General features: G+C 34.5%; 2 protein-coding genes across 15 annotated transcripts in view; one reads left to right on the forward strand and one right to left on the reverse strand.

Annotated features, from left to right (window-relative positions):
• Window positions 1-860, forward strand: part of SpdS (Spermidine Synthase) — an 18,706-nt gene extending 17,846 nt beyond the window's left edge. For all 5 annotated transcript variants that reach the window (XM_033472693.2, XM_033472686.2, XM_033472701.2 and 2 more), the window contains exon 6: window positions 383-860. In XM_033472693.2, the coding sequence (XP_033328584.2) occupies window positions 383-559 (177 nt within the window). In that variant the 3' untranslated portion in view covers window positions 560-860. The remainder of the gene's footprint in view (window positions 1-382) is intronic.
• The window catches only part of rhea (Talin_middle and talin-RS domain-containing protein rhea), a 156,933-nt gene continuing 139,703 nt past the window's right edge, over window positions 750-17,979 (reverse strand). For all 10 annotated transcript variants that reach the window (XM_076521331.1, XM_076521330.1, XM_076521329.1 and 7 more), the window contains 2 exons: window positions 12,190-12,828; window positions 750-10,354 (listed from right to left, as the gene is read on the reverse strand). In XM_076521331.1, the coding sequence (XP_076377446.1) occupies window positions 8,747-10,354; window positions 12,190-12,828 (2,247 nt within the window). In that variant the 3' untranslated portion in view covers window positions 750-8,746. The remainder of the gene's footprint in view (window positions 10,355-12,189; window positions 12,829-17,979) is intronic.

Raw genomic sequence — 17,979 nt, forward strand, 5'->3', positions numbered from 1 at the left:
CGCTCATTGATTCAAAAATAATTTTTATAAAATGATGCATGCAAATTTTGCATGAGAAGATTTTCTTCGTCAATAATTCCATTACTTTATACCGTAAAAATAATAAATGTTCTTGTCAACGTAGTCATTTTCTATGTATTTTATTCGCAGCCTAGTTATTGATCATGAGCTTTAAAAAATTGTGGCTGAGAAACTGAGTTGCAAGCAATAAAAACGTATTTCAATAATATAATTAGCTTTTTATTAATGTTTACTTGCTCATCCTAAAAACGTTTGAGATTTAACATACAAAATCGGAAGTTTCATGCATAGTGATTGCAAACTCATTGAAACAAATAGAACTCTGCTTCGTATTTATCAACATGGAAATTGATTGTTACAGGAAACGAATTTCAAGGAACCGAGGAAAGTTTTTAGCAATAGCGAACTCGATCAGATGGGCCTCAAGTACTACGACGCCGACGTCCACCGAGCTGCATTCACATTACCGAGGTTCATAACGAAGACATTGCAACAAACGAAACATAAAGAAACAAATCAGTCTGAGATTCTGTTATGAGGAAATCATAGTGTAAAGCATAAAGGGTTGACTGTGTTTTTTATACGGTACAAAACATTGATAACAATATTTTTTTAGAATTCTTATGTTCGCATAAAAATGAACGAATTACTAAAAAATTAAAAATTGAAAATTCGTGTTCAGAAATTTACCGTACCCAGATCGGATCATCACAAAGAAAACAACGATGTAGGATTAAAAATTCTTTATTTCCTGAATGTAAGATGGTTAATATGTATATTTGTGAAATTTCGCTGTAATGTAATAATTATAATAAAATAATGTTCGTTACATAATATAATGGTCATCATTCGCTGTACCTACAACTAATAATAATAATTAATAATAAGAATAAAGCATATAATAATATAATATAAAAATACAACTTGTAACATTCCATAATAATAATAATAATAATAATAAATGTTTATAAGACAGTCCTGTGACTGAATCGATTGTACTATAAGTAACGATTAAACATGATCAGCGTATGCATTCCAATTGTTAAAGAAAAACAATATTCTGCAAATGTTAAAACTGTAAAACACCCCTCGTTGCTTTTTTCAATATATTAACGGTATGCATATATATATTATATAGAATGTATATTAATATATATATTTATCTATTGTATAATTGCCTCGGTACAATTCATTATCTTCGTCATTTGTATATAATATAATCTTATACAATCATGGCACACACCTATATGTATAGGTACAGTAAGGGTCGGATTAGTCCGCCAAAGTCGAGATTCGTGAGGAACACTGAAATCGAGTGTGTTTCAATTTGTCGGACGAAAAATAGTACCATCTCGTGATCCGATTCGACGCATCAATAAAAACAATGCAAATGGTTCCGTCGTTGTTAATCCCAGTTTACATATGGTTGCACCAGTCCGTATCCTACTGCATACACGTATATAAAATTAAAATACAAATGGCGATCCTTCTCAAAATACTCGATACTAAATGCAATAACGTCTACACGTACAGACATACGCATCATGCGGTCAAAAGAAAGTTTAAAAGTACAGCTGGTGATGCAACAATTACAACTCGATGCTAATGCATTCTAATAACCAGATAATTAAACACAGAGTGCCCCAGATAATCCTCGAGGCAATTCGCAGCAATTTCTTCCTCAGCGAAAATGTTCTCTGCGGCTTCGTTAACAAGTTATTAATGAAAATCACGGGCCAATCAGAGAGCGTGTACGGCTGGCCCTCGCGCCTAATGCCGTGCGGAGCTCGCTATCGCGCCACTATTCGTTCGCTGTCCGTGTTTTCTTGTTAATAATTTATTCGCAAAGCCACAGAGAACATTTTCGCTGAGAAAAAAGTTTCTTCAAAATTCCCTCAGCGATCGCTCCTCACCGGATGAAACGGGAGTTGTGGAACATCCTGTATACGAAAATGGGAAAGATCGAAGAGCGAAGATCTTTCACGATTGCACAGGTGACAAGGCTTAGCTGCATTTCGGCAGTTGTTTATAAAATTGTTCGAACACATTTTTAAGAGTACTCGATCTAGAATCTTCGATTTCCGTTTAATTTATCACTAAACCTACCGGGCAGTAAACGTGATCGTGGCATGTATCGTCTCATACAACTGAGAAGATAGCACATAATTGATCCAACCATTTCCCAAAAAAGGGTCTTCATAATTTTCATAATTGTAAAATGAGAAACCGTTAGTTTGACTCTGATAGGTTTAATGTTAAATGAATGATTAAGGGTTTCATTGTTGAACGATATTGGCAACATGCTGGGTCAAAATGGACTCAGACGCGCCGTCGTTCAAGGCTTGAATTTTAATGCAAAACATTGAATATTCACTGTTTTTACCTGCATGACAAAAACTAATCAATGTGAATGCAATAAAAGAAAGTGTCAATTAGAGAACACTGGCTTTAAACTTTTTTTTGAGCACCACCATATATAAATATGCATCACTCTGGAAAAGTTTCATAATCAATTTGTTTTTTCTTCGATTTGTCGGGACGATCTCCTTCACGCTCAGGGATTGCCGGATTTTCTTTTCGATTTCGTTATCGCGCGTTACCGGACATTAATAAAGCATTCGATTTTTGGTAATATTAAAAAAAAAAATCACCTACGTTCTCTACGAGCATATAAAAAAGCGGCAGCTCATTATACTTAGGCACTTTTCATCCTTTCTTTTCTTTCTGTTTTCGTAAACGTATTTCCTCTTAATTCGCCAAATCCGTCGCGTGGATTATTTAACACCTATTTACAACACTTTATCTACCCTCGAGACGCTAACAATAATTGCACTAATTCATCACTCGGGACAGGTCTGTCCAACACTGTCCTATCGCAACTTTCTGAAAATACAGTTCTTTTTTTATACATTCACGTTCCTCCAATCTTTAATAAAGCTCGGTAAGATCCTTTTGTCACTATCCGTCTGCTCAGAAATTCGAACTCAATTGGTAATCGAACAATAAATAATTAAATTTTCCATCTAAAATGCCGACCATCGAACAGAATTAATAATATTCGTATTTTTACTTTTACTATAAGAAATTTTTCTTTCGTTTTAGTTTTTATAAAATTGTAAATTTATAGAGAGATCTACAGTCTATTCATTTTTCTCCATTTAAACAATAAAATATAAACAAGCATCAAATTTTGTCGAGTGTAACATTCAATTTAGAATCGCAAATAACTTTTGTAAATTTATAAATGTATAAACGTATAAATCTTTAATGTATAAACAAATGTATACCGAATGTATAAACGTTTCTAAAAACAAGCGCACATAATTTTTGTATAAAATCTTTTTTCGTGTTTGACTTTCTTGTCTGTCGAATTGGACAGTCCTGACTGGATATAGTCGACGAATCGACAACGAAGTCATCGAAAACGAGCCACCGCCGTACCAGGGAGTAGTCTGGTCTAGAATTTCGAAATAATCTTTTGTTGTATTTTCTTCGAGTACATGTATTCAAAACCATCGCTGCAGATGACTTTAGTTTTGTCTGAACCAACATCTTCAATAAATATCAACTTTCCTCAATTTTTTGTTATTAAGAACGAAACTTCAATTGCAAGGTCTGTCATTTGTTCTTAATAATGAAATTATTTTATACGTTTTGGTCATTAACCACATTCATCGTAATAAATAGTTCCTTCATTCTTTGTATTTCAAATTATCAAGGCAACAGCAATTATGTCAGCTATTAGGTCACCTCTTTTTTAAAAGAACTTCTTGTTCTAAGTGCAGCTCCTAGTTTTAGATATTTTGGTATGAAAAGATGCATTTGTATACTCCAAATAATAGCAAATATATGTACAAACAACCAATACAGAAAAATTCCAAATTTCTTTTAAAAAAATAATTAAAACACTTCTTAAAAAGCCTTTTTGTTCAAAGAAAAATACTGCTTTTAAATTATCTAGTTTAAAATAATGTATTGTACACTCCAAATAAAAGCAAATACATATGCAAAGAATCAATGAAAAACAATCTTCAGATTGCTTTTTAAAAATCTCAAAATCCAAGATATTCTAGACCAGATAATCGCCTTAAAAGGAAATGAAAATCATGCAACAGCGGGGAGCTGAGAGACATATTACAGGTGAGAGAGGGCACAGATTCAAGCAAACTGATAACCTTCAGAACAAAGAAAGACTTAAACATTAATGTTAATTCCGAAAACGGAAAATGTTAATCGTGAGAGGGGAAGGGTGTAGAAACCGTGGCTCGACGCCGCACGGTAACTCGGAAAGTTAATAAAATTAAATGATATGTTGCTTCTCTTGTTAATCCGTGGTTTTCCAACTTAAAATTACGATAAATTAGAACTAAATTAAAACGGGCGTGGCTTGTCTGCGGTTCTCGATAGTCCCCTATCGTACAACAACGAGGTGGCATCAGCTATTATTTCATTTTTACAAAGGCATTTCGTTTTAGCCGTGAACAGGCAGGCGATTGTATTCCTTACTCGTCGAATTCTTGTAAAAATTTCTTTCCTAGTAATAGCTTAGAAGTAGTATTAAAAATTATACAATCATAGAAAAGCTTTTAGATAAGGTCGTCTTCTTTGTAGAAACATTGTTATGTACAGTAATTCCTCACTTTCATGTTTCATGTCAAAATTGTTAATAAAGTTTCTTATGTGGGTTGTATCTCTAACTGGAAATGGGCATTATGTGTACGCTTAATAGTATATTATAGTAATGAAGTATTCTTAATGGAACATTCGTTCTGTTGTATAAGAGAAACACTTGGTCACTAATCAACTGTGATCATTCTAAAGAATTTCAAGAATATAAATTACTTAAATATATATATAGATAGAATTTTGCAGTATAAATTTTATGGTATAAAAAGTGATTTTACAAAATGATTTTTCAGAAATGACTGGACGGAGCCGATTGCGACTTTTTAATGTGAAGTTAGTGATTCTGTTGGATGAGAAAGTCGACATTCTTTTGTAAAAAGCAATGGATATCATATTTGAATTATAGTTTTATCTGTTCATTTATATTTTTGCGTAATTAATGAAGTATGTTCTATTCACGCAGTTCCATTCTTCAAAGAAGTTTATGTCATCAGCCATAATTTTATAAAGTTTCAATAAAAATGTTTATACAAGTTTGGAATCAAAGTATTTATCCATTTCGTGTCGGTATTTTTAGATTTTGGTATAAAATACTATTGAACATACACACATACACTTGTTTATTTACCCGATTTTAGATCGTATAAAAATTGAATTAGCATTGGAAGGCTTTGGAGTAAGGTCTCGTGTAACATGTGAACAAATGGAATTTACACAAATGTTTTAACACGATAGTGCTATCATCGAATGTCACGATAAATTCCATATAATAATGATTAAAAATGAATATAGTTTCAATTACATGAATGTTTAAAAGTGTTTTATTAAAAACCACTGCTTTGAGATTTGCAAGATAATTCCAAAGTTCACCTGATTTTTTAAAACTTTACATACATCCTCGCACATTTTGTATAAATTAAAATCGGTACTATTTTCAAACATCTATAATTGTGCATGACTGTCATTGAAAAGAGATTGAGCAAGTACCACATAAAACTATAAAAAGGCAATATTATTTTAGATTGTCAGTTACCGGAGTTTCAATCATTTTTCGTCACTAAAATTTTATTATTAATTTATTAGTAAGGAACTAATCTTTGAGATATCAAAAAAGAAATGTCAAACGACCATTTAATTTTCAACATGTTACACAAGGCTTACTATTTCCTTAAATTTCGCTTAGTATCTTAAATAAATATTATACAATTCGACAATGCAAAAGTGCTTCGAATTCGTTTCTTCTTCGGACGGTTATTGTCCATTGCATCGGGCAGATAATTATTCTTAGAAAGGCTAGCTTCGAAAGCACATATTACTATCTAAGGACACTTCTCTATCGTTCGGTTACGAAGATTATCATACGAAGGCGTTGTTAGAGACTAAATTTAACACTAGAAGTACGGACCACTATAAAGATGACCGTTTTATATCATTTTATAAAAATAATTATATTTGTCTAGATTTTGCACAACTTATATCATAACGAGTATCAAAAGAAATAAATATATAAAATAATTTCCCACAAATGCAACTGCCGTAATCATAAATTAAAACATTTGAAACTCGCTACTGGAGTGAGTTCCGTAGATCTAGTGTTAAATTAGATTTACGATGCGGACGTAACTTTTTACTACTTTCGAGTTTGAGATTTCAGTACCTGTTTTTAGCGGATTTCATGCCATTTACTTCACCCCTTGATTTATTGTCAAGAGAGTTCGCGGTTTTATCTGCTTTTATGGCAATCCAGCTTCTCCAGGATCTGTTACAAAACATCTTAAATGTTGTTCTGACCGAGGTTTCAACAGCTAAGAAGAACTTTGGGGAAGAATTCGATTCTCCTTAGCAAAAGCTCTGTTGCAAACACATTCTTGCAATGGCATGTCGAGACAATGTCATCCAGGTGAGTAATACAGTCATGGATGATCCATTGTAATATTAGCAAAGTACGAGAACAGTTTGTTAAGTGTAATAAATAAACTGCGGATTTTATGCACGTATGACAAGAGTTAGTGAATAAAATACAAGATTGTACCGAAGTTATCAAAAGATTTAAAAAGGTTGTTCAATTGTATTTGTTAGAATTGTCATAAAAATTTTCATTTTACATAAAGATCCGCAGCCAAGTAATAAATTATTTTTAAAATTAAAGTCTCTCAAGTTTACAATTGGATGGTCCTTTACGAAACGGCACCTTCTGCGATACTTGGAGTCCGTGGTTACTTCTCTGCAAATGTATTTTAACCAGAGATGTGTGAAACAGTATTTTAAATATTAAACGGCAAGTAGACAATTTTTATCTAAAATTTTCCATAGTACGATGGATATAAAATATTTCATTTAGTGTTAAAAGTTGTTAAAATAGTACTTCATTGCAAGGCTGCTGAAAATAGCTAAGCTTTATTATGAAATATAACTAAAAAGAATTTTTTAAAATATATTATATATTTCTATATAATTAAAAATAAAAGATCAGCTTTGCTTGATCGATTTTGTATCCAGAAACGAGTAAGCTAGATGATGAAGATTATGTTTGTCTGAGGTTTCGTTCGCTATTTACAGTAACATTTCATTTGTTTGCATATCATAGCAACTTAATAATTATATTTTTAAATTATGCCCATCTCTGATTCTAATGCATTTGAAATGAATCAATATAATTGACGTATTACACGTGACTCAAAGTAACATTATTCCATAAGTTTCCAATGAACATAACAATCCTACCCGTCAAATTATTGCATTCAGAGTTTTACACTTCAACTATGTTTACTTTGTTTTTCAGTATCAATTATATTACACGAGGTTTGGTAGTAAACGTAATTTGCTTTCATCTCTTAATCTGTATTATTGATTGTCTAGCAGCAAATACAAAACATGTAAAGTAGTAAAAAACGATCACTTCTGTTATGGGAGTAGGACGTTTTTAACTGTTCAATTTGAAACTGGAAATTAATTGACTTCTCACAGTTCCCAAGTAGTCAAACCCATCACTAAGTCACGACAATAGGGTCCATATCGTTGTGTGCTAAGTGACTATAGTTCTACCTGTCAAGGTCATATTATATCTCTAAAAATTCTTTACTATCTTCAAGATCTTAGAAATTGATATTACTATCGTTCTCTAAGTGCGGACAGTGTCGATTACAAAATTTATCAGCACCCAATTCATACTTAACTTGAAAAATTCGAAACTTCATCCACTGTTAGCTAATCCTCTCTGCATCGGCAAAGTAGATCGAATTAGGTATCGCTGTCAATCTTTGGCCGTTGTTTCTTGTTAAAAACTACATAAAAATTCTGGCATGATACGACCATGCGTTTAGAATGAGAATAGTCAGCAACTCTAAATCCTGCTTACACTGAAGCAACAATGAGAAACTTCTCTTGATGTTTTATGTTTCTTGAGAAAATATTGCCATTTCCGTGTTGTCTGTTTCTATTCGAAGCAGGGCCAATAAAAGAAAACTGAAGAACATTTTGAAACATATGACAGCAGAAATAGATATATTTCAGGCGAAAGTGATAAATGCAAAGATTCAGTAGAAGGCTCGTGGAGAGAAAAACGAAAGATTCGATTGCTCAGTTGTGCAAAAACTTTCTGTTTCTCTCTGCCTCTAGTTGCAAGAAGAAAATCTTCTAAAAAATCCAGCCTTTATACGTTGTTTTAGAGTGGACAAAATTGTTTCGAGTTAGTATTTCTTAATAATATTTTAGAACATGAAAATAACTCGTATTTGCTTCAGTGGAGACGCAGCTTTACAGTGCTCGGTCTCATCTATCGTACAAACAAGAAAGAATATCAACGATCGATGTTCAAATGCTGAATGAAACACCTCAAACTATTCGTTGAAATCGACATCGCCGGATAACCGCAGCTGGTCATATCAAATGCGTAATAACAATTACATTTCGTTTGGGGAAAATTTGTCCCCCTTGTACACAATATTACAAAGAACCTAATCGCAAACATATTAGCTCATTTGTGCATCGAAGAGCCAAGCTGACGCAGTCTCCATGCTACTTTAGCGTGAGGAAGAACACTATACCTAATCTAGAGCAATCCATTTCGAGATGCTTGTTCTGTCATCTCTGATCCTAATTATTTCTCCTCGAATCGAAAGGTCTTCGTGTTCGACTCCTGCCTGCTGGACGTCGTCATAGTGACCGTCTTCTTCTCGGTGACTTTGTGCGTCCTCGACTGCTTCAGCATGCGTTCCTCGAGCGAATCGTTATCGACAGCCTTGAACGTGGACAACTCGTTGCCGGAAGTTGCGTACTCTTTAGTTTCCTCCGTGGATTCGAAGTTCGAGCTGGAGGTCTTTCCAGGCATTGACGAATACACCTTGGTCGTGATAGTTTCTATTCTGCTACCAGGAACCACCTTGGTCTCGACGTTCTTGAAGGTCTGGTTTTGGGGAAGGCCACTGAAACGTTGTGGCTCGTGTTTATCCGACCGGAAGGTGCTCAATGGACTATGACTTGAGAATCTGTCCACGGTATCGGTGTAATACTTGTGCTCTTGGCTTGGCGAGTATGATTTTTGCTCATAAGACCGATCGTCGTTAGAATAGAGATCCTGTGAATACTTATCATAAACGTGTTGCTGTTGCTCTTGGAAGACCTTGCGCGTGGGTGACACTTGGGCATACGTCATGGTAGGCACAGGTGGGTACGGACCCTCCATGTGTTTTCTCTCCATAGAGCCGTAGCTCTCCTGATTGATCTTCCTCTCGATTGAGCTAAACTGGCCTGGGCTACTCTCAGCGATAAACTTCTTGTCGATAGAGTAGGGACTTTCTTGGGTGTACCTTCTGTCATACTGATTCTCACTGAACTTTTTCTCCACCGACCCATACTGACTCTCCATAGCTGATCGATATTGACTGTCCTTCATCTTTCGCTCTAAAGTGCTCTGAGTAGAGTGAACCTTCTCGGGGCTGACCAAGTTTTGCCTGTCGACAGAGAGCTGGCTGATGCTGTGCGTCGCTGATTGCAGCTGGTCCAAGTTGTGGTTCATTTGCGACTGAGCATCGTATGCCCTGGTCTCGTACTTCGTAGTATAGCTCTCGTAGCCACTCTGCTCGCCCTCGTTGTCGGTGTCGGCCAAGTCCGGTCGGTTCTTGTACTTAGCCTGGCGAATAGCTGTCAGTCTACCTCTGGCTTCTTCCAGTTCTCGCTCGATACGCAGCACTTCCGACCTCGCGTTTATCTCCTGAGCGATGCCACCGACCATTCTGCGGTTCAGGATCAACGATCGGTCCTCTTCCTGTTGGATGGCTTGCTGTGCAGCTCTTACCAGGTTGTCGGTAGCCCGTTTCACAGCGTTTCCAGCTGCTTGCAAACGCTTGGTGCTCTCACTATCCGGATCAGCTTTCACTTTACAGGCTACCAATAACTGTGCAGTGCTGCTGGCAACCTGCTTCGCGCTGGAGATCAACTTTTCCTCGGAACTGACGCCTTGGACCAGCGCGTTCGCTGATTCCACGAGACTGTGCGTCGCGGCTGCGACCATTCTCGCGGCAGATATCAAGCCTTCGGACCATTGGCCGTCGTCGGAGCTTGTCAGAGGTGTCCTGGAGACCTTTCCTGTTGCTATCAACTCTCTCTGCGCCGCGCTCGCTGCTTTGATGAGGGCCGATGTTGCGGCTGCGATCGACTTTGCCGCTTCGAGGATCATTTCGTCGAAATTCATGTCTTCGTTGGCTTCCTGTAAAATAAAGAATTGTGAGTTAATAATTTGAGGAGTTGGTGACTTTTTCAAAGTTGTTGATTTATTTCTGTAATTTCTTTAACAGATTTTAGTTGTTTTTATGAAGATATCAGAAAGTTGTCTAAGATTTCGATACTCTGTACCCTAACATGTGGATTTACATATTTTAAACGTAATTATATGTACAAAAATTTATGGGCTAGTTTACAAAAGAGAAAACTTGGAATACACTAACAGTCATGATAGATGTCCATTTTATACACATAATCAATTAGTTAAAAATCAATTTTGTATAATCAGTGTTTTATTTAATTCTTGCTAATCTCAAATAATGCAATTTTAATAAATTATTTATGTAAATGAAATTTTAATTTTGTTCTATTTCTATTCCACTTTAATATGTACTGAAGCAAAAATTGAACAAAAATAATCGATTCAAAATTAACTAAAAATTTTTAATAATCATTCATAATTCATTGAATAATGGTGATTAAAATCTTGAGTAGTGCATTTATTACACGTTAATAGATAGTGCTTGTGATTATATTTTAAAAAAAAGTAATTTACTACGCCAAATGTATTGATCAATTGAAAATCAAACATTTTATTTAACAAGATTTCGATTCTTGTTTAAAATATTATTTGAACATATTTTGGCCGTATGAGGTCGAAAATTCTAAATATATTTTTTCAAAATCTAGATATTATTTTGTATATACATATAGTAAGTTTTAAAAAGTGTGCACGATAAAGAGCCACTCTTAGCTCACAGTTTGATTTGCATTGAAATGGAATCTCGTAGTTTTACCTACAACTAATTTAAACCTTACCTTCGATGAACATTCGTCGATTAATCCGACCGCCATAATAATATGTTTGATTCCTGGTCGATTGTTAAAAACAACCAAGAATATCAAACATATCTTACGGAAATCAGAGAAAGTAGTCCAGTCCGTCTTCTTCGTTCAACAATATTGTCACTGACAGTGTCAGTAGAAACCATAACATTTATAATGTCAGCTGTTCAATTGTGTGAAAATCTTTCGTGTTCAAACTGTGAAATTGTTTCGCAACGCGTTAACAATTTCTCAAAATAAAATATCACACATAGTAAAAGCATTAAATTATATTAACAATATGTAAACCTTAGCAATTTTTAATATTTATCAGCTACTTTTTAGTAGTCACGTTATCCTACAACTTATCAAAAGATTTGTAGATTACAGCTTTTCCTCCATATCGTCTCGCAGCTTAATATTTTAATCTATCATATTTTCAAGGGGAATTCTATTATTTTATAATATACCAGGACTTTCACCTAACACAGGCCACCTATTGATCTGTTTTGACATATTCATTCAGCATAATGACATGATCTGTTTACATGATATTAAAATTACCATGCAGTTGATTCCAGATGAGATTCCAGATTCGAGAAACACTTATCATGACGTTGCAGTTAGAAAATATCTTCGGCTGGCCTGTTTTAGATTGAACATCCTGTATAGTACTTCACAGACTTTCTAGCATTCACAGTATTTTACAAATGTAATGTCTTCTGACAGTAAATTATAATTGAACGAACAATTTATGATCAGAAACCGAAAAGAAATCAAACGAAAATTCTCAATACGTCAGCAGCTAAAGTGATTTATTGAAATTCTTATCAAGCGCGATCAAACTGTCTAAAATATCCTGCAATATGTCAACATGACACGAGTCACCAGCCAATAAGAAGCTTTATCCACTCCTTCAGAACATCATACTTCATCTCCTAAATTAAATTAAAATGAAAGCTCTTGACTTCGAAAACTAAAATCAACGAAACTCACCTGAATACTTCTTCGTGGTCTCAAACTAGCCAGCTTCTTGGCAGCAGCATCAATACTAGCGGCAGCACCCAGCAACTCGTTCTCCGCGATGACGGTCGGGTCATCAGGGTCCACCCAGTCATTCCCCTTCAGCAACTCTGCCACAGCTACCAGCTCTGTCACGCTCTGAGCGATCTTCCTCGATATCGGCACCAGAGTGTGCTTAGCATCTCCAGACCTGGAGGCGATCTGCAGGATCGCTTGCAGCAGTTCCCTGTAGTTCATCGCCACATCGTGGCCAGCCTGGAGAGTCCTGTCCCTGAGCTCGGCCGTCTCAGCGCAATTGTACGCTGCGCCTTTGCAGATGGTCAACATGTCGCTGATGGCCTTGCGCACCATGTTCGCCGCCGCGATAATGTCGTCTTGCTTGCAGCTGTTTCCTGCCGCGACTGCTTTTCCTGTTGACATTGTGATACTCTTGGTGCAGCGGACCAGGTCCTCCGGGGTCACGTTCATCTTCTGGGTCTCCGGCGTGTTCAGGGCACGGATCTCTTGGGCGATCGCCTCTATCGTTGATTCGAGAGCTCTCGTGCCGCGCGTGTGCTCGTCCTCCACGGCCTTCACCGTCTTCAGTAAGGATGTTACGTTCGTTACCATCACCTGAGGAAGAAACGGAGAGACGTGAATATCAATGTGTATCCTTTATTGCAGAATTGGGCGTTCTTCGAATAAGTTCTTCGAATAAAATTTGATTCGGAAAATATTTCGTATAAATTCGTTGAAAAACATTTTATTCGAGAAATATTTCGAACAGATTTTTCGAATTAATTATAATTATATTATTATATATTATTATAATTATATAATATTCGTTCATTCGAATATTACGAATAAATTCTCCGAATATATCGAATGAAATTTTCTTTGAAATTTTCTTTGAAATTTTCTTTGAAATATTATACGAATAAAATATTATTCGAAAAATTTCTTCAAAATGTTATTCGAATAATTTCCAACTCTGCTTTATCGCATAGATGTTGTCGGAGTCTTCTGTTGATTGTATTGGTATTATCTCTAGTGTACAGTTTCTAATGTTAGGAATATGTTTAACAAAAACGTTGTATGTTTTACTTTTAAGAACTGTAGTGTTGCGTGTTGAAGATTTATGTGTGTTTCGAGTGAATGTGGTCCATGGATTTGTGACGTTTGAAAAAAGCGTGGCTACTTTGAAGTATTTTTTTTATCCTGCTTGGTATCCTCTCTCTGGGGTCTGTTATTTTTATTAAATATATATATTCTTTATATTAGTATTCGCTTATTGTACTGCATAAAAGATAGAAACACGGAGTTGCTTTAACTTCTTTGAAATCTTTGGGTATTGTAGACTTCGATTGTACACATAATACTATGTTAATTAATTTCATCTGAATTTTTAGAAAAATTCTAGTGCGATACTTCCCAGCTGAGTGAATATGGTACCTGTATGTATAAATGGTAACTGCATGTATAAATGGCGAAAATTGCTAAGAGAAATGTAATAGTTGTTCTAAAAATGTCTGGTCAATTTATGGGCATTTATGAGACAAGTTAGTAAGTAAAAACAGTAATGAGCATAAAAGAATTTATGAATGTCAATCTATTATTTTCAACGTGTTAAAATTATTAAGAACAGAATTAAATTTCTAGTTGCCTTCTGTTTCTTATAATTGAAGTAGAAAATTGTTATTTTGCAGAAAGATCTAACTTTTTACTTGCATAAAGAGTCTGACGTTAATAGATGTTATATGTTTCTATGTTATAAATGTGTTAGCTGGTCTAAAATTGTTACACAACGATAGAAAGAAAGAATCTACTAATGGGAGAAGAGAAATACTTAATCAAACAGTGAATTTTTCATAAGATAAATTGTAATTTCTTTTTATAGAAGTGTTGAACTACCATTCAATGGTATTTTGATACTTGTGGCCTGTTTAGGAGATATAAAATACAGTGTGGCTGAAGTAAGATGACCTGTTTAAATATTTTACACATTATAGACACTAATAATATAAATTATCAAGAAATTAAATAGAAATTAAATGATATATAATATAAGCAATATAAAATATATAATGAAAGGACTAGTATGTTATTTACAAATGCTTTGAAATTGATTCTGAGAAATATGTCAATTTTTCAATAAAAATCTCACTATGTGGTGAAGTCTTCTCATCATTGAATAATTTTTCACAGATCATTTCTCAAAAGTTGTCAATGTTGATCTTTTCATACATAAACTTAAATTAAATATTGCCAATAAATCCATTTAAAGAAACACGATGACATTGTTCTTAATTTTGTATGTCTCTAGATATTTTGGATATCGAATCATCTATTCATTATAAATTCTCATAATAAATTTGATACTGCCTAACATTGTTTTGCCTAAATAAATAGAGACTTGGCAAACATGGAATCCTTAATTTAATAATTGTTTTCGTCAGATAAAGAAAACTATGAAATTCTTATCAAATTTTAATGAGATTCTGATTTTGCTGGATTGTATTCGGTTGTACTTGTTACGAATGCATAAAGAATCGCGGTGTAAACAATTCTACATATTTGCAACAAATATGTAAAAATGCAAACTAGTTAACTAATAAACCACGTTCAACCCTATCATTCATTGTGACCATTACGAATTTGAAATATTTAAAAAAGAAGATCGAACGAGACGAGCAAAGCCATGTTTTTCCCAGCCGACAGAAATCCGTGGAACCCACGTGTACAAAATTTAAACAATATATAATAATCGTTACGGGGTTAATTTATAAATTATGTCAGACGTACGGTTCGAATACTGATAGATATCAGAATCTGCTGCAGAAGAATTTTCCGACCATAGAATGTTACTCGTGTTAGCGAAAGTGTAACGTGCTTACTATTAGAATCAAACAAAACCGTCGAGAAATGTTAAAAAGTGAGTATCGAGAGAATTAGAAAATAAAGAAGTAGAAAACACTCTTATATTAGAGATAGACTTTTCCTCTTGCATTAGAAAAGAGTTGCGACCGAGATGTTTCAATACCATTTTCTAACAATTCGATTATAATATGTTTGCGTTCGCATGAATTACTAAAAATATTCTGCAATTTGTAAGTACAAGAACGTACTTTTGTATCGTGCAAGTAAAGAAAAAATGTCGTGAGTTATTCTCTCTGTAATCAAAGGACGAATCAGAATATTATTACTAGACTGTGAATTTTCATACAAAGTAAACGTTGCCAAAGTGAACTCCAAGACACAGGATGTATGTATAGTCCTCACGCGACAAGAAGGCAGCTTTGTGCGTACATTCCCCCTCCTACTAGCTGCCCCCCACCTGCCGCAGCTATCGGTCGTTATTGGGCGGAAACGATGACGAAGCGACCGAGTGCTGTGGTAGTGGGGCAGCTAGTAAGGGGGGGGGGGACGTAAACACAAAGGTGCCGTTCTGTCGCGTAAGGACTACACGTACACACTTATTTATTCTCTTAATAATTCTAATAAGGTGAAAACAACGCAACAGTATCATTAAATTGTTGCAACGGTTTCGCTATTTTGTATCTTATCCACTCGTTTTTGTCACAAATGCACAAATCCGCAGTCCGACTATTAAATACAATCGAAGATACGCAAAATTCGTTGTCCAAGCTCACCGAAATCGTTATGATTAATTAGAAATTTCTTATCCGATCGTTCGAAGAGCGCGAGCATGATTAATTCACGTCCCATTAGTCGACGAAGCAGCAGGCACGGTCCCCGTTAATGGTTAATGGATACTTGCAAGTGAAATGTACGTACCTAATGTTGCTTTGTTTTAGAAATCCCTGTCGCGGATGATTAACGAGCTCGCAACGAAAGGACTAATTGTAAAAGTTCAATGATTTATTTCGATACAAAAGAACAGGAGGAGAAACAAAACAGGATCGATAGACGACGTACGGTACAAAGTCAAGTAATACTGAGACTAAAGCACGATACAATTGTTTGCGTAGTAAAAAAAAAAGAAGTAAAAGAAATAATACAATACGAACGTGTAAATGAATAAAAAAAAATGTAGCGGAAGCGTATATCACGTCACTAACGTTCGACTATTGTTATCGTCGATCTTCGACTACAAAGACCGTTATAGAAAACATAAATGCGTCGACAATCGTTGGTTCGAAGTTTAGGAGAACTATGAAACGCGAATTTCCCGCGTAAATTCGCTGTCAATTTCTATGAAAATGCAATTCGACCGGTTCAACGAAAAATTCTCGTTCAGACTTGTTCTGTTTTTTTTCCGCAACGGAAAATGATCTGTCAACTGTTCTTACTAGCTTTTGATAATGCACTAGACAACTGATAACGGTTTCGACTTCAAGTGATTAAAATTTTGGGGAAATTGAAAAATCTGAAATTTGCAATTTACTAACGAGCAGCAATATTAACTTTAGAAAATGATTTCGTAAGGTGTAACGAAACGAGAAAACAATCAACTCTGAATGAATTGTTGTTTACTTTATAGCGGCTCTTTGGATCATTAATATAATGAACGAAAGAACGTTAAATAATTGGCAAGCTCTTCAATCGAATAAAATGGCGAATGTAAACAATTACATCAGAGAAATAATTATATAACGTAATTAAAGGAACTTCGTTAAATTAAAGTAATTAATTGCGATATTGCTTGTTGTTACTTCGGCGGAACAATATCGTAATCGAAGTTGTTGTTAAAACGATGAAGCCATTAATTGTGAGAAATAAACTTATCAAGAGATTTTTTAACGGAGTATAACTATGTTTATTTCACTATTCCTTTAAAATAGGAAACGAATTCTTTAACATCGACAGCGATGAATATATAAGAATATATGTATAAGAAATACAATGCTAAAAGGAACTTATAATATGAAGCTCAAGCTTATAAACTGTGTTTTTGTACTTTGAAACAACAAATAAGAATGTTTCAAACTAAATGCTATAGTTCATAAAAATTAAAGCAGCATAGCACATATAAATTATTCTCTTGGTTAATCATGTTTGAATAAATTGATCTTCCAGAAAACTGAAGAAACGAAACTTCACTTAACAACTATAGCAATGATACCAAGTTATCTAGTGCATCTGAAGCGTAAGAAGTTATAGTCTTCGCACAATATACAGCGAAATTCGTCAATTTTCCGCTGTGAGGAGTAATCACGCTAATATGATAAAGTATGAAGTGCGAAGATAGTTCCTGTTGTGTTTGCCAAACAACTCAAAACTCTAGGAGTTATTAAACTCCTAAATCCATATGCTCTTATTTTAGACGAATTGTTAGTAATTTTCAAACAAATATAAATATAACATGATTTTAAATTTGATTTTAAACAAATTAAACCATAACACTTTACACATTTTTGATGAGAACATTAATTTCGAAGTGCAAGAGAGATCATCGTGGTTGCAAAATAAATTTTCACGATTACGATTTATCGCGTTCACTGACTACAAGGGGTTACATACACCTAGAAAGGTACAGAGAAATGGACTTTTTAGAATTCAGGTAAACGTGCTGCATCGAGATGTCTTCCCCAAACATTTTATTTAATTATTTATAAACCAAATTGACTCTAAGTAATCAGAGGAAAAATCATTTATTTGAAGCGATATTTGAAGAATTTATAGAACTATTTAATTGAAAGAATTATTTCTATATAAATCGCACACGAAAGTTTAAATACGTTTCCCATGAAATGATGTTTAAAAAAAGGAAACAACTTCAAAAATATTTTGATGGTTACTAAACCAATTTAAGCTTTTCTTCTA

This window comes from Megalopta genalis, chromosome 4, assembly GCF_051020955.1.
Source record: "Megalopta genalis isolate 19385.01 chromosome 4, iyMegGena1_principal, whole genome shotgun sequence".
Taxonomy (NCBI): domain Eukaryota; kingdom Metazoa; phylum Arthropoda; class Insecta; order Hymenoptera; family Halictidae; genus Megalopta; species Megalopta genalis.